At 44.5% G+C, this 24,199-nt stretch overlaps 1 protein-coding gene across 1 annotated transcript in view; it reads left to right on the top strand.

The window, feature by feature from the left end:
• The first annotated feature begins 3,064 nt into the window (after positions 1-3,064).
• drosha (drosha ribonuclease III) overlaps positions 3,065-24,199 on the top strand; it is a 247,470-nt gene continuing 226,335 nt past the window's right edge. Inside the window, exons 1-9 of the mRNA XM_084326516.1 lie at positions 3,065-3,205; positions 3,801-4,686; positions 5,399-5,470; positions 5,638-5,971; positions 7,333-7,474; positions 7,921-8,072; positions 10,128-10,208; positions 10,422-10,508; positions 11,372-11,458. Of these exons, the coding sequence (XP_084182642.1) occupies positions 3,803-4,686; positions 5,399-5,470; positions 5,638-5,971; positions 7,333-7,474; positions 7,921-8,072; positions 10,128-10,208; positions 10,422-10,508; positions 11,372-11,458 (1,839 nt within the window). The 5' untranslated portion in view covers positions 3,065-3,205; positions 3,801-3,802. The remainder of the gene's footprint in view (positions 3,206-3,800; positions 4,687-5,398; positions 5,471-5,637; positions 5,972-7,332; positions 7,475-7,920; positions 8,073-10,127; positions 10,209-10,421; positions 10,509-11,371; positions 11,459-24,199) is intronic.

Genomic DNA, 24,199 nt, shown 5'->3' with positions numbered 1-24,199 from the left:
AAAACCTGTTAATGTGTGAACTCACTGTTCATTGTCATTACAGTCTGAGAAAGAACATTCTTTTACTCACTCGTCACCAAGCATAGCTTCATAGGTTAGTTGCCTTAGTAGTGAGTACACGGTACACATAAACACCATGATGTTTCTCACACAACAACCAGATCAATACATCACGACCTGCACGGAGAAGCTAACTGCCAGTGACAAAAACAGCTCACACACAACCCGCAACGTATCTCAAATGCATTGCAACAACACACGTTTTGGGAAAAAACACCGTTATTCACAATACATTTAGCAAGGTAAAACCAGAAGACGTGTTATGAGGTCTGGCCAACCCCGTACCTGCCCGGAACGCAGATCAGCGAAGTGCAGTCACAAGCCACCGTAGAACACAGCCGTCCCGTGTTGTTCGATCCGGGCAGCGTCGCCGCTCCACCAGTCGCTACAGTCCTCTTTGTTGACGCAATCCCCGTCTAGGCTCAGGCAGGGTCGACGAACATCCCCTGTCAAGGATGACGTCGTGGTCAAGAGTGTAAAACATGTTAAAAATCAAAGCACGTTCAACAGAATAGCATCAAGCTAACGGCTGCTCCAACCGTTCGGGTGCTATTGCTTCCGCTCGCGAGACGCCGATCTACGACGCACGCGATCAGGAGCGAGCTCCCGGCGGCGCGCGAGAAGCCAAGCTACCCCGCGCCAGGCCACCGACCGGCTAACCGTAAGCTATGAACATGTAAACAATGACATAACACTCACCCAGACAGGCCGCCGTTCTGAACCCTCCTCACTTTTTAAGAGAAAAGAGAAAACAAGACGTCAACACCGCTTCACAACGGTGACAATAACACGTCCGGCGGAATCAGCACAGTACCAACTGGCCTGTATAGCTGACTTTGAACATGAATCTGCCGCTATCGCACATTACATGCACATATCCCCTCGTGAAGGAATACTCTCATTTGGATATGAAAGATGGGGTCTTAACACGGTGACAGAGAGAATCCACTCGTCCAGAACACACAGGGATCACCAGTGTCAATGGTCGCGGCCCACTAGTTAAAACTATAATGGTCGCCAGACCAAGGCCTTCTGTCGCCTAGACGGCTAAACAAAGGACCCTAGCCTGGGGCCGGTTTCCATAAACTTTGTCAAGTAGCCCCCATAGCACTAACAGACAAGTGGAGCCCGCCAGCAAACACTACTCACCCAACCTGGAACGCACCGCTCCTCACAACAGCGGCATGTCCGACAGTTCAGCTGTGGCCTGACAGGTTTCACCCCAACAAACACAGCAAGGAACTGCAGTTGAGAAGCATGCAGCGGCGTGCTCCCAATACGAAAACCGGTGGAGGGTTTGTAGAATGATCATCATCTTCTAGACACTCCAGTACGAAGACAATATCGCCGTATTTTCTCGAAAATAGTGAGAGAGAAAATAAAGATATGATGTCAACGTATCCTTGTTTCCCAAGCTGTTCCTAATCCAATTTCTTCCATCATGGTGTCAAGTGTGGGGATCTACCGAGGCACCTCTTCCTTGTGGTGAAAGCGAGAAGGAGGAGAGCAGGTGACCACACACCTGCTTATGAAGGTAAGCTGATGAGGGGTGTGGTCAGACTAATACTGGTATTAGAGGTACATTTGTGGTTTATTCAGTACGCGTGCACGTACGCGAGATAGTGCAGTAGCGATGCCAAGCTAAGCCACTAACGATACAGAACTGATTATTGCCGTTTCCTGGTTTCAACAAGCACTATAATGCAGTCTTTTGTTTTGTCTGGATATTGTTTACTTCTGTTTTGTGTTGAGAACCCCCCCTCAAAAACGAGAGGGGTTCTCAACTTGTCAAATATTTATGACAAGTTGAAACAACATTAAGTGCAGAGTATAGTGGGTTAAACATTACTGACTGACCAATGTATTTTCAGGTATATTGGCGAGCTGATGTTACGTTCTGTGATGCATTTATAATAAAACACAACTTTTGCCCTAATGATAGGTATATAAACCAAAGCGCAGCAGGTATACCAAATCTTTCCTGTGACAAAATGGCATCCAATGTAAAAAAGTCAACCAACAAACTAGATTCTTGTACCGGATCTCCTCTCTGGTAAACAAGAATACCCTGAAGACTCTGGCAGGAGAACTCATTCAAGGGTACTACGACTATGCTTGCACACCTCATGGTACCAAAGGCGCTAAAAACAAGATTACAAACATCACAAAACAAACTGGTCAGACTACTACTTGACCTTACTCCTAGAACCCACCTCACCCCTGCCCACTTTGACTCCCTAGGATGGCTTAGAGTAGACGACAGAGTACAGCTGTAAAAATATGTGAATCCCTACCCACATTCAAAACCGCTCTTAAAGAGCACCTACGGGAGGCTGCAATTCGAACCCCCCCTCCTAATAGACAGTCTCCTCCCCACCATGTATATTTTCTCCCCGCCGTAGGCTATGTATATTTTTTCTCCCACCCACCCACCCCCTCCTAATGTACAGTCTCCTCCCCATCATGTATTCTCTGTTAGGATCTATGGGTAACAGTAGGCTACTGTATATTTGCATATCGTATATGTCACAAATGTAATAGGCTACTATTGTCATGTATGTCCCTAATACCTATGCCATAAATATCATGATGTTGTGTATGTCATAAATCATAAATGTGACTATGAATTGAAAATGGGGGACCCTGATGTAAACAAGACACACGTCTTTCTCTGGTCTGCATCATTGAGCCGTACTGATTGATTGATTGATTGATTGATTGAAAACTTTATTAACAGATTGCAGAATGGGTACAATACAGTACAGCTCAATACACACAATTGTTAAGGGGATGCAGACCAGAGAAAGACTTTCGTCTTGTTTACATCAGGGTCCCCCATTTTGTATTGTACCTATTCTGCAATCTGTTAAATAAAGTTTTCATTCATCATTCAAAGATGAGGTTCAGAACAAACTTCCGGAACTGGATAGGGGGCGGGCACTGCGGGTCTGTGGGCGAAATCCGATTGGTGCATCCGTGTCCCTTTCCTGTAGTGTTCCGACTAGAAACACTCACGCCGCCGTAAGAACACAATATTGTTTAACATCCGCGCTCTTTGTTATCTAATGACCGCAGGTTTCTAAAACAGTTTCGCTTGTTGACAGACGGATGCTCTGCTGATTTTAGTCCTTTATACTTTTCTAAGGTAACGTTAGCATAATGTATTGCTTGCTTGCTAATAGCTAGCAGAATCAGTTTGACAGTGAAAGCTAACGAACGATAGCTGTGGTGTGGCATAGAGATATTTTACCTATAACCAGCAACATGGTCTGTCTTTGCTATTGACATGCTGTCCAGCTTTCTAGTTACTGCAGTGCCTTTGTTATGCAAGTGGAGTTAGTGAGGTTGAACCGTAGACAGTTAGCTCTGAAACGGAAAAGATAAATGAACTCGCTTGATATTATCACTGAGCATTGAATGTTATGCTGTTGCCAGAGCTATAGATTGCTATTACATGTTACAAAGTAAATAAGAATACCACTGCATGTAGCTGCATTAGTTTAAGATGTAATGCATGCCCTGCATTCTGCAATACTATTAATGATAGAAGCACTGCCCATTGGCTTTAGCTGATATGTTTGGAATTGCCATTTGATTACACACTTTGCTTGATAACACATTATTCTTAATGATGTGTTTGCTGATAAAATGGTTGTGTGTTGCTATGAATAACTTAAAAATGTCATTTAACGTTTAATTAATATGCAATTCTAACGTTGACTATTCTACCATATCCACAGCCATGTCTTTTCATCAAGGTCGCGGTGGGGGTCCCAGAGGAGGAATGCCACCTGGCCAGCACGGGCCGTCTCCTCAAAACTACAGACTCGCCAACCTGAGACCGCCCCCTCCCCAGCCTCTCGCGTCCCCGTACCACTATGACCCCCAGACGGCCGCGGGGAGCGGCTACCACGGAAACAGCGGCTACATGCCTCTGCACTCCGACTTCATGCCTTACCCTCCTCCTCCTCCTCCTCCGTCCTCCCAGGCCCCCGGTCCTCTGAGCCAGTGCCCGCCGTTCCCCAAGCCGCCTATCCGACAGGGCTTCCCGGAACTGCCGCCCAATTTCCCTCCTCCCCCTCTGCCCGGATCCTCGGGCGGCACCACATCGGCCTCCCCGGCGTCCTCCCAGAACGCCTACCACCCCTACATGATGCACCCCGTGCCCCCCCCACCTTTGCCGCACCCGCCGATGCCCCTGTCCATGCCCCCTCAGTCTGTGAGCTACCACCCTCCCTACCAGATGAACTACCAAAACCCCGCCCACCCTCCGCAGCACCCTCCCTTCCCCCCGCCGGGCTTCAGTCCGGGCTACAGCCAGGCCCCCGGCTCGTTCAAGCCCGACCACGGCTTCAGGCACGGGGGGCAGTACAAGCAGGAGAAGCCCGCGGACGGTGCCCGTAGGTCTCCGGAGAGGGGCCATCGCCACGACGACCACAGACAGAAGAGCTACGGGTACGGCGGCCACGGCGACAGGCACAAAGCGGACTTCTCCGGCGAGAGGAAGCCGGACCGTGGTAGGAGTCCGGACAGGCGCGGCAGGCCAGAGTTGGGGCGGCACCGGCCCGACTATGACAGGGGCAGGACTCCTCCTCCTCCTCGGCACAGGAGCAGGGAGCGCAGCAGGTACCAAAATAGTCAAGTTTCTTTAATAGTTGTCATACAGAAGTACAGAATACTTTTATACAAAATGCTTCTTACTGTTTCGCATCGTTCTTACTGGGTCCGATGATAACTGCTTATGACGGAGGCCTTCTTTCTTCGTATCGCCCAGCCCTAGGTGTTAAAGAGTTCAAGCCTTCCACTTGTACTGTGGTCTGCCCCACAGTGCAAAGCATCCAACACAACCTGGCGTTAGGGTAGCTCTTAACATTAGCTGGTACCAAACTTTAGAACTAATGTTAACCACCAAAAATGTACAGCTAACAAGTCATCAAAGATCATAACTTTATAAACAGTTAGACCCAATGTTGATGACCCTACATTGCACTTAGCAGTATAACATCTTTGAAATATTCAAAGTATTAATATTCCATTGGGTACTGCATTAATGCAATACCTAAATCCACAAGGGGATGTGAAAACACACCTACATAACTATGGTTCTCAGTTTAACATAGAACTAGCCAACCATGTGATTTTATTATTTTCCCTAGTGCCTAGGCGGCTAGGCCACTTGGGGAGGCAAATTAGCCCAGGTGGTCCACCCAACCTATAATGCTAATTTGCATATGTTGTGATCTGTGGGATTGGAAGATCAGTGACGTCATTGCAAGGGGAAGCCCTTTTTGATACTATTTCCCACTGTCGATTTTCAAAGCTGCGTGTGTGTTCCCAGGGAAAGGCATCGCCACAGAGAGAGCCGGAGGTCCCAGTCTCCGGAAAGGCAGCACAGGAAGAGACCGAGAAGGTACCTACAGTACATGTTCCCATTTAGTGTCTTAGAATCTTAAAAGTATTTAGCTCATCCTTGCTTTACCACCACCGCCCATGCTGTATTTGATTCCATGCAATACGCCGCGTGTACTTCATTCTGCACGGAGGCGTTTCTTCATTCTTGACTCTGGTTTTGTGCAGCCGGTCCCCGAGCAGAGAGAGGAAGCGCAGCCGCTGGGAAGAGGAGAGGGACAGGAGGCCTGACGCCTCCGGACAGAGCAAGGAGCGCAGCCACGCCTCCAGCAGGACCCGGGACTCCGAGGAGCACTCCACGGAACGGGACAGGGACAGGGAGAGGGAGAGGGAGAGAGAGCGAGACAGGGAGAGGGAGAGGGAGAGGGAGAAGGAGAAGGAGAAGGAGAAGGAGAAGGAGAAGGCGGATGAGGAGGGAGACGAGGATGATTTGCTCAAGCCCGCCTGGATCCGCTGCACCCACGCAGAGAACTACTACTCCAACGACCCCATGGACCAAGTGGTACTGTCAGCCTCTTATCGCCTTGGCGCCACCTAGTGGAATAGGCTATACAGTACATGCCAGGCAGAAGAGAAGCCGCCCAGCAACCACCCGGCAGGCTAAGATGTTTGAATGCAGAGTGAAAATCACACGTTTCATTCAGAAGCAAAGAGAGTAGCCTAGGATCAAGAAGTTGGAGATCTTACGTGCAGGCCACCATACGTGTATTCCTTTAGGGATTATGAATCTCCTTGTGATTAAATCAAGTTCAAGTTTCAAGTTTGTTTATTAAATATCACAATAAAATACACGTACTTTACGGTGAAATGCTTCGTTCTGTATGAGCCCCTGAGAGTGTGCTTCATACAGTAAAAAAAGAAGAAAAGAAAAAAGTGAAAGGAATATACATATATTCAATATAATAATACATTTATTTTATATAGCGCCTTACATAAGGTATCTCAAAGCACTTTACAGACATTGAATTATAGTACACAAACAGTACATGGACAGACAGTACATGGACTTTAACGTGTAGACACAAACAAAAACAAACTAACTCCGATATACAGTACAATCTAAAGTACAACCTTGGTACAGTCTAATTACAGTGAGTAAAGATGAGTAAACAAGTGAGGTACAATGCAGAAAATGAGGTACAAAACGTTGAGGTAAGGTGCAATTGCAAATGAGGTATGAATGTAGTGCAAATACGTGGACGCATTTCTGAACAAATGTGACATTATCAAATTCTATATAAATTCAGCGGATTATTAGGTCCTTGTTGGAATACTTACTTTAGTGATGACGATGCTATGCTGTGTACTTTCGCTAAAATTTCACAAAACAAAAGTAAATGTAACCACAGTCCTTTCTCCAATAACTCCTAAACAACATTTTCTAGCAGTATCCCTCTGTGAAGTAGAAACAAATAGGGTATCTGCATTGATTACCTGATTTGATACAATTTCAATTCACAAGGTCCCAATTTAATTTGATTCAATATTGATTCGAGTAGGCTTGATGGCGCTGGCCACAGCACCTTCCATTGTTGTCAAAAGATGTCATTTTGGTGAACTGTGGTTCAGCAGTAGTTGTTCAGCAGACTGTAAGGCAACATAGGGACATCTGCAGGACGAGAGGCGTGCTTGAAATAACGTTTAGTGAAAATAACTGAAAACGAGGCACAGATTTCAAGAATCAGTTTGATTCAAATGAAAGGTTTGTTTCATTTGAAATTGATTGTTTTTATTTTTCTCTGCCCTAGAAACAAAATCAATAGCCAATTGTCACTGTGGCCATTCTATTGCTGTTTTGCAGACGTTAAAGCTGCTCCTCTTGATTTGTCCTGTGCTTGAGACAGACTGTGTTATTCATTCCAGGGTGACTCTACAGTTGTGGGGACTAGCAAACTCCGGGATCTATACGACCGCTTTGAGCAGGATCTGGTTAAAAGACAGGAGCGTGCCAAAGCTGTCAGACCCAAATGGGATCCACCCAAGACCAAACTAGATGAGGATCCAGGTACTGTACTAGCCTACTCTCTGTTGTTTGTTTTATAATTGTTATCCAAAACGCCTTATCAGTTAGTGCACTACCTATTCAGAGTTATTTAACACTTATTTGACCAAAAAAACACCACTTACAGCACCTTTTAACTTACAGTGTCGGTAATAATGAATACTGTTTCACCAGACTTGGTGAGCTCAGAGCTGAGTGCGTGTGTGAGAGTGAGCTCAGGCCAGTCGAGTCTGTCGTACTGAGCTCAGGCCAGTCGAGTCTGTCGTACTGATCTCAGGCCAGTCGAGTCTGTCGTACTGAGCTCAGGCCAGTCGAGTCTGTCGTACTGAGCTCAGGCCAGTCGAGTCTGTCGTACTGATCTCAGGCCAGTCGAGTCTGTCGTACTGAGCTCAGGCCAGTCTAGTCTGTCGTACTGATCTCAGGCCAGTCGTGTCGTACTGTGGTTCTAGATTGCAGCAGTAGTGAGTCAGAGTGTGAGTCAGATGAAGGCAGCACCTGCAGCTCCGACTCTGACATTTTCGACGTCATCGCCGAGATCAAGCGGAAGAAGGCCCACCCAGACCGCCTGCACGATGAGCTGTGGTACAACGACCTGGGGCAGGTCAGTCAGTCAGTCACTCACTACACACACACACACACACACATGCACACACTAGGGCTGCTCAATTATGGCAAAAATCATAATCACATTTATTCTGATATTGATCACGATTACAATAACTCATTGATGTGAGAACATCATATGATTACCTTTCTTCTCGACCAAAGACTGCCTTCTTCTACAAGTTACCAAAGACGTTTCAAAGTAACTGGAGAAACGCGCTGTGGCTCCCTCCTCCCTCTCAACAAGCTGAAATTACTCCAATCACAACTGTTGTTTGTCCGAAGAAAGCAACAGTTGTGACTGGAGGATCAAGAAAAGAGGGCGTGGCTTGAGATGGGTCAATTACACCATAATCATTCTACTGATGTTCCCCTTGTAGATCCAGGATCTCACTCGCTCATTCACTTGTCAACCAGTCTGCCCCCTAGTGGCGCTTCACAGGCATGACACTTGATGTAAACATACTATCCATCTGTAGCCCAGCATGATAATAATATAATAATGCAGGACCTGTTCAGAGGTGAGGGGCTGGTTTTGTATATTTATCTTTTCACATGATATTAACGTACAGGACCAGGGGGCTTCACAATGAGCTATATTTTGGAATCTATGGCTTATTAAACATTTTGGCTCAAGTGTTCTGAGAAAACGTACCTCAGAGAGTTTTGCATTGATTTTCACACATTCTCAATAATCCAACTTTTTAGAGAAGGACGTTGAGCCTGAAATGATTTATTTGGACAATGCATTACTCAGTCAATGCCATGATAAGGAATGAGCGGTGTTGAAATACAAAAATAAACGTATTCTGCATTAAGCATTGAATCCTCAGTGTGATAAAGAGGTGTGTTTGATACACAGAGCCAAGCAGCATGAATCTGTATTGTTCTTTCTTTTCATATTCAATTGAGAATCCAAAATGGGAAAATTAAAGAACTATTTGTTATTTCGTTATTCATTTATGAAAAAAATCATACTTTCACTTTTATGCTCAAGTCAAACATAGGAAATGAAAAAAACAGATATTTAAAGGGGAACTACGCCCCTTTTTTAGAATTCATACATGTTATTATTCCTCTGATCTGAGGCGGATATTAGTGAAAACAAGTATAAAGTCTGAAGCTGCTCCATAGACGATGAATTGGGAAAGATTGTATTGATGGCGCTGAGAGCACCCAGGGCAATCTTCTGAGTTCATAGGTACAACTGTTTCCTCATTTCCTATTTACCTGAGCATAAAATCTAAAGTATAACAAACAAACCGTTATTTTGGTATCCGATTCATGAACAAATAACATAATTTTAAAATGTTCTGGATTCTCAATTGAATGTGAAAAGAACCGATGATACACTGAATTTCTTGAATATCCTAAAGGGGATCAATAAAGGAATATCTTATCTTATCTGATTAGCATAGAGTTCCAGTAACGTGGAATAAAAAAATAAATAAATGCATGGTTAGAATTTCTAAATAACATGCAAAAACACTTACGGAACACAAATCTGCTATTGACCTAGTAAGGAATCCTATATGTATTACCAGATGGTGACATCGGTCAGAGCAGAGATAACTGACTCCTATTTGCTGGATTATCATCTTTGCATAGAAGTTGAAGGTGCATCTGTACCACTGATTTGTCTGTGCTTTATGTAAAGAAACGCAGCCTTATGCTAAACCCAGGCCCAGATGGCTCAAACGAAGGATGCAGAATTCTTACACCAAGTCCTTGACCTGCTCATACTGTAGTGAGGGCCACGCTGTCAACCAAACATCCAGATCATCTCCCTGGACCTGGGGGGGGGGTTCATCCCGAGCTCAGAAGATATGCCCGAGACGACCCACTTGAGCTAAATTGGGGGCAAAACTCCTGCGGTCTGAGCCTGGCATTATGTAGATAGCGACAGCCTGCCGCAGCCTATAATATCCAGTTAGAGGCTACTGAGTACATCTGGGTTTTCTCTTTGTCTCTGAGCAGTTTGCTCTCCGCTACTTTGATATTCATTGTCTGCAGCGATGTGGAGGTGATGGTTATGTATCGGTTGTCTGTCCAGATGAATGATGGTCCGCTCTGTAAGTGCAGTGCCAAGGCCAGACGTACAGGGATCCGCCACAGCATCTACCCAGGAGAGGAGGTATGATTCACTATGAATAAATCAAACCTGTCATAACCTTCAAACCCACCACCACACGTAAGGGCAAGGACATCATCCCAATCAACCTACACGCTGTCTGTATGCATGCCACAGTACACCCCCCTCCCCGTTTGAATAGCTAATCTATTTATGTGAGAATTAAAATCCATATGGTATGATTTTAATGACGACGTCATCTTGTTTCTCTTCCAGCCTGTGAAAGTGTGTCGTCTCATGAACAACAACTCCGGGAAGTTGTTCCACTACAGGATCACGGTGTCTCCTCCCACCAACTTCCTGGTTTGTATCAAGAAACTTATGAAAGAAGGAAAGGTCATCACATCGGACCACCAGCGCTCTGCGTGGTGCCAGTTATATTGAAGCCTGTATTAACATTCTAAATATACCAGCTATCTGAGGAAATATACATCAACCAATATGTCAAACATTAGCTAGTGAACAATGCAAGGAATTGATGATGATGCTGACATCCGAGGTAATAACCTGTTTAAATGACAACTCAATGTCGGCCGAACTGAAAGTTTCCACACTTGGCACCTATATGCGTTCACACGCTACACTGTGACCCGATGACCCTTCCTTCTTTTATAGTTTATCAAGGACCTTATAAAAGAAGGAAGTGTCTGAAACCCCCCAAAAGTAGGGTATTTTCTGGTATGGAGGTTCAGTAGTCTTGAAATCCACTCGCAATGTGGCCTGGCCCTTCGGATCACAGTGTGAGCAAATTCCAATTTGGGCCTGTCCAGACCTGATAGTGGACGCATCTCGGTATGATCCCATGATATAAATCAAGTGTCACAGAGGCTTGTGTCCTTGTTAGCTTTAGCCGAGAGAGTGGTGCATGTTTACAAGTATTGACCATACAGTCCCGGGGGCACGGGAACGACGTGAATTCTGAAAATGGGTGCTATTCTCCCTTTAAGTGGTCGTTAAGATTCCTTCTCCCTGCGATAGTGGTTGAAGTGGCCATCAGAGTCGGCAGCTTACAGTATAGTCAGTTTTACGGCTATCGTTCAAAATCGAATTTCATTCCTTACTGGTCCAGGAGCATTACTTTGTGGAGCAGAACTGATAAGAAATATTTTTCTCAATGATGTAAAAGCTTTGTTCTCAAGCTGTGTGTGTACTCTCCTCTCCTCTAGACTGACAGGCCCACAGTGATCGAGTACGATGACCACGAGTACCTGTTTGAAGGCTTCTCACTCTTCTCCCACACTCCTCTCACCAGCGTAAGTCTCCTTTAAATCCTTCTCCTCTCTCTGATGTGCTACCACACCGGGATCTGCACTCCCTCCCTCCCTTATCCTCCATGGGGGCCAACCTCCAGCTCAGAGCGTGGCTTTTGCGCTTGTGGACGCCGCTATCCTTCCTTGCAAATACAGGTTTGTAAGCAGGACATAAATAATTCACGTCGGCTTTGGAGTCCAAATCCAACCTCCACCCCCCCCCCCCCCCCCCCCCCCCCCCCCCTCTCTCTCTTGAAAATAACACCCACTTCAAATGGGCGTTTGGTGTCGGGGTTGACTTCTTTGTTAGCGGGGAAACGAAGTTCTCTTCTCTCGGCCGTCTGACCTTGTTGCAAAGTCCTCTCCTTTGACTTTTGAAGGTCCATCGGTGGCTGTCAGATATTACAGACGTCTTGAGAGTTAAAAGGCCTCTATGTATAGAAACTCCCTCTATAGGCGTTTAGCTGCCTGGCAGCCCTGAGAAGGAAGTGGGGGGAGGACGGGAAATCAATAGGAGGGGGGGGGTGTGTGTGTATGTGTGTGTTCCTACTTGCGTTTACTCTACAAATTTCGGCTAGATATTCCTCTTAGCAGTTTTAGGCCTTGGGGTTAGGTTTAGGGTAGCGGGTTAGGGAATGAATGTTGTCAATGGAAGGTCCTCACAATTATAAGAAAGATTAGGAAGGGAACAAGGGAACAATCAATTTGTTTATATATATATATACCAGGAATGTATCCTGTTGCATTTAATCCATCCTAACTATTTAGGAGCAGTGGGCAGCATCCGGGGAGCAACGACTCTTCTAGGCCAGTGACGGCAGTAGGGGTGTAACGGTACACAACCACGGTACGGTACGTACCTCGGTTTTGAAGTCACGGTTCGGTATGGGTTTTCGGTACAGTGGGGGAAAGTTTGGCTTTCCATGTTCCACTCAGGGGTGATGTAGTGTGCAGTAACGAATTGTACTTGTAGGGCTGTCAACTAATATTCTATATTGAAATTAACAATCGACTTGTAAATTTTAAAAATATATATAATTATTATATTATATTGTGAAAAAAACAGCCCCTGGTGGGCGGTCGTTAGTGGGTATTTGTTCGGTACACTACACAGCCATTCGGTACGGTACACAGTACTACACTGAAACGATTCGGTACCTTTACACCTCTAGACAGCAGTGTACCTATAGTAGCAAATCAATCAAATTATGTAAAAAAAATAATAATAATAGAATATAGAACAAAACACGACAGCACATAATACAGTAATAATAAACAGAACAACACCTGTCAATAATAATGACAATATAATAACAGAAATAATAAATACAGAACCTAAAAATGTAAACAAATTATATTATCACAAACGCCACAAAAAGCATTGGACATTTCCTCCCCCACTCCCACCCCCGGACCCCCCAGGACCAACACCCCAACCCCGCTCCGCTGCTAGATAGTGGCCTTTACTTTATCGACCGTTGCGACCCACAGCTCAATGCTGGCCTGTCCCACCCCAATTACACGTGCAGTAGAGATTTCCATATAGATGACATCCAGTAGTGTCAGAGACCAATTAATCATAGTGAGTTTCTCAGGTTCCTCCCACCTCATTCCTTAGCTTCTTGGCTGCAGTAACGCCCGCCAGAATGATTATTTTTTGTTGTATGGATGCTGGTAGTAATGATATATCATTCAGAAGTAGTGTTGCTGCCGTAAGTGGGATTGTTAGGTTACATATGTTTGAAAGTTTAGTTGTTATGGATTTCCAAAAACTAGCTACTGGTGGGAAATCCCAAAACATGTGCATATAAGTGCCAGTGGCCCTCAGAGCACAAAGTGCACAGAGAGTCGGTCACCAGTCCCATAGCGAACAGCTTCCTAGGTGTGAGATACGTCCTATGGATATAATTAAAATGTATTTGCTGATGATTAGGGTTGCGGGAGGCTAATGTAACATTTGTTCAAATATCATCCCAGTCAAACTCTTGAGTCTAATTCTGGGAGCATGCATGTGTTTTTATGGTGTGGGAGGAAACCCACGCAAACACAGGATGAAACATGCAAACTCCACACAGAAAGACCTTGAACCCTTCTTGCTGTGAGGCAGCAGTGCTAACCCCTGCGCCTGTGTGTGTGTGTATCTGTCTCTCCGTTTCACTCAGTCTGTCTGTCTCTCTCTCTCTCTTTTTTCCCCACCATGCCTTTGTAGTTCTACCGTATGTCAGAACAATTGCATTAACATCTTTGGTCAATATCCATCCAAGTTGAAAAGAACTTGGCGAGGATCAGGCCAGATTAGGGCCGGGTAATTTAAAACAACCTCCGGTGAAAAACCCGGTGTATGCGCTCGGCGGCGGCAGGGCGGGGGGGGGGGATTAGGGACCTTGGGAGTGCGGCGATATTAGCCTCCGCTAGTTAGGCCGGCGGGGTGGGGGCGAGAAATTAACAGGTTAAGCTCTTAAAATGGACTTCCGTGCTCCGACAACAAAGAGCATGTTACCAGGAGATTAAACATGGAAGAACAGGATTATCCATTTAGAGAGATTGAAGTCTCTTAACGTTCAGAAGCCTCGGGCGTATAGTTCACCGTGTGTTTAAGCTTGTTTGTGTGGATAATGTGACCCGCTCTCGCTCTCGCCAACTCGTTGTTCAGCGCTGCTTGTTTTGGTTTTTAATTACAGGAGAGCTGTGGAAGAAACATTATCCCAGTCATTTCAGGGGCATTTATTTTCTTTCTTTCCCCACGGCGTGCAGGACCACTGCCCTGGGCTATGTCTGGCTCACTCACTCAATCACTCATACATGGATGTTTTTGTCGGAGGGACAATCTGAGGGACGTTCTGTAGGCGCTGTGGGGGAACTGGAATCATCAATTATGTCGTAGACTGATCTTCACGATCAATATAGGTTTAATAGTGAAAACGTATATACAAAGTACATATCGATTAAATGAGCTTGGGCTAAGAGGAGTGTCTCATCGTGGCCAGCTGGGAGAACACTGAGGTGGGGAAGGGGATCTTCAGGGGACATTGTTAGGACGAACAAAGGGATATCCTCCACACTGCACAGGTCATGCAGGTGCTTCTAGAGATGCCTATCTCTGCATCTCCCTAAATCCCTAAATCACGTTATCCCGCTTTTACTTTCAAATGATTCACAACACAAAAAGCCGCCCCAGGTGCTAAGAAGGGCTCCGTCCGATCCAGGTGTAAGAGTCTAGGAGCCCCGCTAGCGGCCTTGCTGCCCCCGGTTTTTCGAGATTTGCGAACCACAGCTTTATCGACTGCTTTGGCTAACCCCCAACTAGTTAATGTGATACCCGCTGGTGCAATCTGAAATCATTGTCAGAGTTTTGGCGTGACTCAACGTGGAACGTGGCACATCATAGCAGAGTCAAAGCAGCAGGGCAATCTTTCCTACATCATGCCTGATAGTTTGGATCTTCAGAGCTCACTGTGGCCAGAGCACGGAGCTATTGCAAAGCCAATTGGCCCCACAGCTAGCGTTACCTCACTCTCGACACGTGGAACTGTTTTTTCATTCCAGCTAAGTGCTTGCAGTAGGAATTGGCTTGCACGGAACACAAAATTACCACAGGGATTAATGAATGCTTTGAATAATAACAGACACAATATTTGGATGGATGATATCCTGCACACATGAGTAGCAGCTATCATAGCTACCTGCCTCGCCAGCTTGTAGCCCTGCTGGCATTAGCTGGCGAGTGTAAACGCCTTCTCTCACATCGATGCCACGGCAGGGCCTGCTACGCTATGAGTCTGGATGGTTTCCAATTGTTCCATAAAAGTAATCTCAGAAGATATCAGCTAGTCCTGCAGCTAGTCTGCAACTTTCAAAAATTCAGCCGCCCGCCTCCTCACTAACACCCGGTCCCGCGAACACATCACTCCTGTCCTCCACTCCCTCCACTGGCTCCCGATCAAACACTGCATAAACTTTAAAACACTACTCCTCACCTTCAAAGCCCTCCACAGCCTGGCCCCCCCCTACCTGACTGATCTCCTTCTTCCCTACCGCCCCACCCGTTCGCTCCGGTCCTCCTCCACTGCCTCCCTCACTGTCCCGACATCCAAGCTTAAGAACTTCGGAGATCGGGCCTTCTCTCGTACTGCACCCCGACTTTGGAACTCCCTCCCCCAGTCCATCAGAGACTCCCCTACACTCTCCACCTTCAAAGCTCGCCTCAAAACCCACCTGTTCTCCCTTGCCTTCAACCCCCCCCCACCCTTAAACCCCCCCCTCCCCTCCAACCTGATTGATGTCTGTCTCCAGTCTTTTTTTTTTGCTTTCATGCTGTCTCCCCTGTTCCCCCCATGGTCTCATGTTCCTTTTGTTTTTGTTTCTTTGTTGTTTCTTTGTTTTTGTTTCTTTGCTTTTGTTTCTTTGTTTGTACTCTTGCTCCCGACTACTGTCAGCGACTTCGGGTTACTGAGGAGCGCTATATAAATTAAATGAATTATTATTATTATTATTATACACAATCTATAAATATGTTAACTTAAAACTGAAAAAGACTAAATTAAATCTGCCCTCCCCAGACAGAGAAGGGAAAGCGGAAAGAGACTACTGGAGGGTAGCGTTATCACCTATGCAGTCCTTAATGCTAAGTCATTTAATCATACTAATAATCCAGTCATGATATGAAAGTAAACCTTTTAGGATCCTTGTTTCAATGGTTAAACACTGACTAAATTGTTTATGAATGATAGGGTCCGGATCATGTAGCAAACAGGAAATAGTCTGCAATTAGGGTGACAAAATCCGTATGATCCAAATGTAGGACAGTGTGTCGATTTTGGGGGACATTTGTTGCATACGTAATGAATACGTATGCAAGAATCATGTTTACATAATGTATTCATCATTTTTATCAAAATATAAGCATTTCATGTATTAAAAACACTTAATTGCTTATTATACTCATAATTACTGTATATAGAAGACCATACCATGCAATCCAACATGCTGTTAAATTACCTACCGACTCCATGGCTATAGTTAAGATGTACATGTACCCTGTGATCTCTCTTGTAATGTGAGAGTGCATACATTGTCTACACTGGCTTCCTTGATCCTAAACCTGTCCAGAACACTACAAAGATTTTATTTTATATTCAATGATAATCTGACAAAATTGTACAATTATTAAAATGATAATACTTTTAATACTTTTTTTTCTTATCATATATACATTTCGTTTTTTGTTATCTTAAATGTAAATATATCACAGGTATATACAGGATGAATATAATAACATGAGTAGCATTAGTAGGCCTGTGTTATGGCCTCTAGAGTGTTATCCTGCATAAGTGAAATACATATACAAATAAAAACAGCAGTGAACAATAGGAAACAACTATTAAAAAAATAGCCTATGGGGAACAGTAGGCTAAGCAAATGGCTGTAACACTAGAAATGCACCTTTGCATTGCGCCTCTGAACACTAGAAATGCGCCTCAGAAAGTTTCAGAACCATGGAGAGCACCGTAGTGCATTAGTGCTTGAGGAATCCATATTTATCACTGGACCATGCAGCTTTAAGTAGAGCCTTCTGACCAAGAGCACCCTTATAAAAAGCTTGACATGTTAGAGAGAAATTCGCTTTGACTTGAATTTCACTCTTCACAAGCTCCACGCTGCATCTATTTCTCTGGTCCATCCACACGCCGGTCATGAGGGAGAACAACCTCTATACGAACGGATTAGTGATGGGGATGCTCAGGAAGAATGAAGCCAGCTGGGTCAGGTTGGGGGTCTGGACGCCCGTCAACAGCAGCCCCCACTTGATTGATTGATTTTATTTAGACATAAACATATACAGATCACATGAGTATTTGCTTTGTCAGGGATAGAAACGAAAAGTCCAGGACTTAGGCCATGTTTAGAGGGAGAGAGTCTCAACAGAAACCGCAGAAGTCGTCTTTTGCCGTCTCACTTTTAATTTTGCGTTTAGACTAGTGTTTTGGGAGGGAATTCTTTGTGCAGACGAGGCTGTAAAAGTCGACTCGAGACGACGGAGCCCCGCTAGCCCATACGCTAAACTGCCTCAGGTCGTTGAGACAACCAAGCCTGCTGTGAAGACCCGCCCTACTCTGCCTCTGATTCGCAGACTGTGGGTGGGGGAATGTGATTGGACCAAAGCAGAGTCACACACAGACAGTGGCTCCAGTCACTAGTTGTGATAGCCGCTGGCCTGATTCTTGTGTATTTAAAAGTACTGCCAATGTAGCCTTCAGGTGATCTCCGTGGATAGAATCAGACATGCTTGTTAGCTTTGTTTACGCTTATAGGCTACTGGCGCATGCCTGTGACGTAAGCAGTACGCGACGAGAGCCTTGAGAACCCTTTCGTCATAGTTGTATGCTGTTTGACTGTTCAGATAATAGCGCAAAGGTGTATCGTTTCTAGGATTTCCACCCAGGAAGGTGGTTTAACTTTTTTGCAGATTCTGCCGGAACTTAATTATTTTTTGTACATTTTAAAGTTAAATGCATCAATCTGGTGCACTTTGAGAGCAAAATAAAGAGGCTAGATCTATGATGAACTTTGTGCTCAAAACACAAAATCGACTAGACTAGTGCTTCCCAATCTCCTCGAAGCACCCCAGCCGTTCAATGTATTTGTTAAATTCCACCACCAGCACACCTGATTCAACTTAACTAGCCCTTTATTAGCAGTGATGCCACAGATTACTTGTAAAAGTAATCCGATTACTGATTACTCCTTTAAAAAGTAATCCAAGTTACTTTACTGATTACTTGATTATCAGAGTAACTTAGTTACTTTGAAAGTAACTAGGTTACGAAGTCGTCGTCGTTCCCCCAACAGTTTTTTTAAAACGCTTTATTGAAAGTGCATAAATTGTTTTTAACTTGTTTCTCTGCACATAACGTAAATTGTTAAACTAGTGCTTCAGCTTCTGTACCATCAAGTATGGTAAAGCAACAGTCTATGATGCTCACAGCATTAGAGCAGCCAGCCAGTGGTTTTACAAAACCAGTGTATCCATTCACATCTAACAAATGCAGGCTGAACTATTCAATTATATCAACTGTAACTATTAAATTGTTTTTATAAATGTCTCTCTATAAACATACAATCAGTCTCTCTTTAACATGTAAATTAACTGTAAATCTGGCAAATAAGAGCTTTTGCTCTGCCACCATCAAATATACATTAATCAATAGGGAATGAAACAATCTCTCTCTTTTGCTGTTTGGCTGGCCTCCGAGTCCTCCTGTAAATGGGGGACCCTGATGTAAACAAGACGAAAGTCTTTCTCTGGTCTGCATCCCCTTAACAATTGTATGTATTGAGCTGTACTGTACTGTACCCATTCTTTAATAATATAATAAGCCGCGCGCCTCGGTAATAATAATAAGCCGCGTTTTTTCTTCCTGTAAGCGTTTTGGGGTGGAATTCTCTGACGAATGCAACGGAGCCCTGCTGTCACATGATTGGCGCATATGTCACATGACGTGCTGTGAAGACCCGCCCTACTCTGCCTCTGATTCGCAGACTGTGGATGGGGAATGTGATTGGGCCAAAGCAGAGTCACTCACAGACAGAGAGTCCAGTCACGCCGCCGGGACACATTCTTGTGTAACCCTTTCACTGCCACACCACGTCACTCCCAAATAAGAAAAACAGCTCAAAAATGTATTTTTGACTGTCGAAAACGAAATAAAATACTGCATTCCGCCTGCATTATGAATTTATGATGAGATAGTAACGAAATAGTAATGCACAGCCACTTGGACAAGTAACTGCAATTAGATTACTGGCTTTTAAAGATTAACGCGTTAGATTACCATTTTCGCGGAAAAGTAATCAGATTACAATAACGCGTTACTTAGTAACGCGTTAGTGGCATCACTGTTTATTAGTTGAATCAAGGTGTGCTGGTGGTGGAATTTAACAAATACATGGAACGGCTGGGGTGTCTCGAGGAGAGGTTTGGGAACCACTGGACTAGAGCATACATTTGAGCCATCAAAGAAATTAAGCAAAAGTGGTTACCTGTGTTGAAATATTTTGCCGGATTCACCCGCGAGCGTTTCCGTCTAAACATGGCCTTATTTCCATCGTTGTCCCTGGTAGAGGCAACTCTTAACAGTTGCCTCCATCTCCACCACTTCCTTCTGACGTGGAACGATTAAACAAAACTCCTCATAGAGCGCATCCATGTCTAACATGCCGTTGATCTTAACTCAATCAGCGCCGGAAGCCTAGAGCATCTTTGTTCCTACCACGCCAACACTCTAAAAGATAGGAATAAGTGGCGGTGTATTATAGCTATCGATACAATACTATGCCCCATTTGACATCACCTATCTATCGTTCAATATGTGAAAAAGAATAAATGTTTTCGTCAATACATTCACGTGTTATACCATGGTGAATATAAGTATAGTTTTAGAGTGATCCTGTCTAATCCCAGAAAACGACGATATGCAGCAAAACGGTAGTTTTTTTATGCTTTGATCGTCACCAACGGCATACGTTGTGGAGTAACTTTACACACACACGTTGCAATCGAGGTGAAATCATGGTTGGATCAAAGCAGGATTGATATAATTTAATCCTTACCTTCACTAGGAGGTACAACAAAAAGAATATTCCAATTGTCGGATCGCGAGTCCAAGTACCGGTGTCCATCGTGTCGCCAACATAATCCACCACAACAGATGCATCGGAGGATTTGACGCTTCTCAATGGGATTGGGATACCCGCCCGCCTCGCCCGACAAAGAAAAGTGGACCCCGGAGACATTTGATCTACGCACAGGCCAAGATATAATGTTTCAAAGGGTGCGCGATACTGCCACTGTGGATGTGGCCGGTATTGCACTTTGGTATTCTCAGGATGATTCCTCATGTTAACCCAGAGTCTGTGTGAATGGAAATATCGAATAAAATAAATAACGATGAAAACCCGACTATACTCGGGTTTTCGGGGGTCCTGGCGCTCAACACATGCGAGATAACCCGACTATCATCGGGGCTGGCGTCCAAAGAATTAAGGGCTTTAGCTGTAGTGCACAGGTCAGTGAAGCTGACGTTTTTCTTTAGAGACATGGCAGAAAGAGCCTTCAGATAATTCTCATCTGAGAAATCGAACCACTTATCAAGGTAGACGATGGCAGACCTGTAGAACGATGTGAAGTAGGCTCTCGTTTTCACCGCTCTCGCATCTGGAAAGTGGCGGAGAAGGACACTGGCCTCTGTTCCAAAGAAGGAATCCATGAGTCTTTGCTGGACTTTCCCACGCAGGGTAGAGAGGATGGGGTATACCTCTCAGGGCAGAGAGGATGGGATATACCTCACATACAGTCACGTCATCCCCCTCCGGCTGCAGCACAACTTCATGGAACACCTATCGTATAGAGATTGTCACTCATAAGCCCATAGTCCTTCAGTTTTTCAAAATGTATTATTAAAAAAAAATACGATATATATATATATATATATATATATATATATATATATATATATATATATAGTATATGGAAATATAAATAGGCCTACATAGAATGACATAAATTATATGAATAATATGAAATAAAATAGGCAATTGATTGAAATATATAATATATAAAATATATTGGGCATATCAGGACATTCTGCAGGAAAGAGATGTAGACCTGCAGCTCGAGGAGCCTTTCCTCTCCATCTTCATCATCACTGAAGAGCTTCCACAGAAAGCGTGGACGCTCTTCCTCGCCCAGTGAGATGAAGTAGGGCTCCCCAGTTGTTATCACTTGACTGCTGGCCATATCAGGGCTCTACGCTAACCTTTTTCCCAAGGAGCACATGTGCTCCTAAATGAAAAAATTTAGGAGCACACTAAAATATTTAGGAGCACAGTGAAAATATTTCAAGTAACAGAGTTTAATTTTTTTTTTTTAAATGTATATTTGTACTGTGCGTGCATGTGCAAACGGGAACAGGACACACATCTGTGCAATAGCACATACCACCAAAGTCACTGGCCCACTGTGTGCGTGTATCTGCGTGTGCAAACGGGAATGGGACACAGACATTTGAACTATTAAGTGATTAATGCCTACTGTGGCAAAGTTGTAGCCAACAACTAGGCCTAATAAAAAAGGCAGGGACATTAAACAAAAAGGAGACACTGGCATTACCACCAGGGCCATCAGTAGAGGGGACTGTAAGGTGCCTTTTCTGTATACTACCTTTGCTAAAACTGTGTTCTCTGTTAAAGGTGGTAACTACTGAAATAGCCTACCAGTTGTGATTAGAGAGTGCCCCACATACTCCATGTTCAAGACTCATCTTAAACTGCATCTTAAGGCAAACCAGAACTGTGATCATTTTTAATCTGATTTAGTTTATGTAACTTGTTTCTTGTTTTTATTGTTGTTTTTATCATTGATTGTCACAATGCTTTTACCCTAAGCAGGCTATTTATTTATTGAAAGAGTTTAGCTGTCTCCTGGTGTAAATTAGCTCTTGCTACAACCCTGCATGTTTACATTTTGTATTTTGTACTTGATGTTCATTAACATGTGCTGTCAAATAAACTATCAAATCAAACTACTGCTACAAAAGTAACAGTCACTTAACTTTAGCTTTTGCCCCTTTTATGCATACAATGCCTATGTTTTGGCTAGTGTTGCTCTTCTAGAAAAATAATCCTTTCAGGGTTGCCTATTGAAATACTGTACACCTCCAGTACAGAAACATTGTTTATGAGTTTGCGTGTCAGGTAGACCATTGATTGACAGTCGATTACAGCCAACACAACGACATACGCTACTGCATCAATGTTATGATTAACAAAGCAAGGCATTCGTTTTGTTGCATTAACGTTATATTGCTATAGATAAATCTAGGTGTTCTAAAATCTATTGGTAAGACTAGAATAAGTTACATAAAACTTAATGTTACTGTCTCGGGAAAGTTTCGCATAGCGCAATGGCAGACTTTCAGGAAGTAAACAAGCAAATGAGAGATTCCGATTGGTCATTTCCTTTCTTTCCCTTGAAACCAGTCACGTCACTCTACTGTGATTGGACCGTTGGCTTGAGTGCAATGTGGGACTTGTAGTTTCTTAACGATTTATCAGCGGAGAAAGAAAAAGCACGACTGAGGCTGTAATCTTCACTCTCACACCGTGCGAGTAATTGATTTTTCCGGTTCGCACACACATATTTCTAGGGGTATATGCGAGCAATATGGTCGCACTGTAGAGCCCTGCATATACTGAGCCACCGTGTAGGGACGTGTCTGACTACGGTCATGTATTCCTCATCCACGAAGGTACACATATCCTTAAGGCTCGTTTGGCTGAGGATGACAAGTGGCTGAAGATCTTATTGATTGTTACCTCAATGTCGACATTCAGCTTGCATGATGCGCCCAGTTGTGGATGATGTGGGCAAGATGGTTTGCTACTATGTTTTCCATAGTTAACACTGGCATTATCCACCGCATATGCAGATAGGCGGTCTAAGCCCAGACCATTTTGACGAAGCCTGCTTGTGATCTGGCTGTGGCTTGCGTCTGCCGTTTCATTGTGCTCTTCATAAAAGTCCAGGACTTGGTTCCTGACTTCCAACTCGGGAGTCCAATAGCGCATGGCGAGTGGGAAGAGTTTGGTCGTCCCGTGATCAGATGCGATGGAATAGAATGGCACTGGTAGGCCTAGGCTTACGGCATCGAGCTGCTGATGGTTGGGGGCAGGGACCACCAGTGGTGTTTTCAGCTCTGACGGGCATCTCTCCACAGAGGCAGGAGCTAGCACATCTATTATCAGTGCTGCCGACTTGGTTCGGCCGCATTCTATCTTCTTGGCTATCTCCGAGTCCGGTGGGATAACCTGGTGATAAGCTGATGCAGCTTGGTGCCGCAGTCCGTAGACCTATAGGAGTGGACGTGGCTGGACAGAGTGGTACACACTTGTGAGTTCAGCAGAGGTGACCTTGTCGGATGCTCGACTGTCAACTGGTTTGCAGTAGAAAACATCCATGGACTTGTTGGTCTCTTTCATCACCTGTGCTTTTCGATGAGCCTCACCTGCACTGTGACGTTTTACATCTCCCTCCCCACCGTGGGAAATGGAGAAGGACTTTCGGCAAACGATACACTCTGCTCTCTATGGGTCGCTGCTCACACTTTTAACCCACTCATACCTTGACTCCCATATTCTGTTGTATGAACAGGCTCTCTTTTTAGCTTTTCCTTCCATAGCTAAGCTAAGTCAGACAGCTACAGTAGTATGATCGCAGGCAGCCGCAGCCGAGTGGACATACAGTTGTTGCATTGCACTGTACATTAAAGGCGCCGATATATGCGCTTGCGCTGGTTAGACTAGGCTATATAACGCACAGTACTTGCGGTGCATTAGTGCATGGTTGGGGATTAATGAGAGGACAAAAACAATAATGATTCATATATTTAAAATTGTTTATTGAAATGCGTGACATTTTTCTTCTGTTGCGGCATGTGGGACAGAGGGCTAAAATGCGGGACTGTCCCGCACTAATCGGGACGTTTTGTCACCCTATCTGCAATGGGATTGTGATTTTCACAGGAGAGCATAGTGAGACTGGTAAGAATACACCCTGAGCTTCGGAAAAGCACATTTATCGTTGTTTTTGCAAAGGATTCACGATTGCCCATTGTTCGCTATTGTAGTCCAGTGAGAGCCTGCAGAGAAATTGTAGCTAACTCAATACTGGACCGATCAGTGAAATGA

The sequence above is a fragment of the Notolepis coatsorum genome, assembly GCF_963971535.1.
Source record: "Notolepis coatsorum genome assembly, chromosome: 12".
Taxonomy (NCBI): domain Eukaryota; kingdom Metazoa; phylum Chordata; class Actinopteri; order Aulopiformes; family Paralepididae; genus Notolepis; species Notolepis coatsorum.
This window is presented reverse-complemented; position numbering and strand designations above follow the sequence as displayed.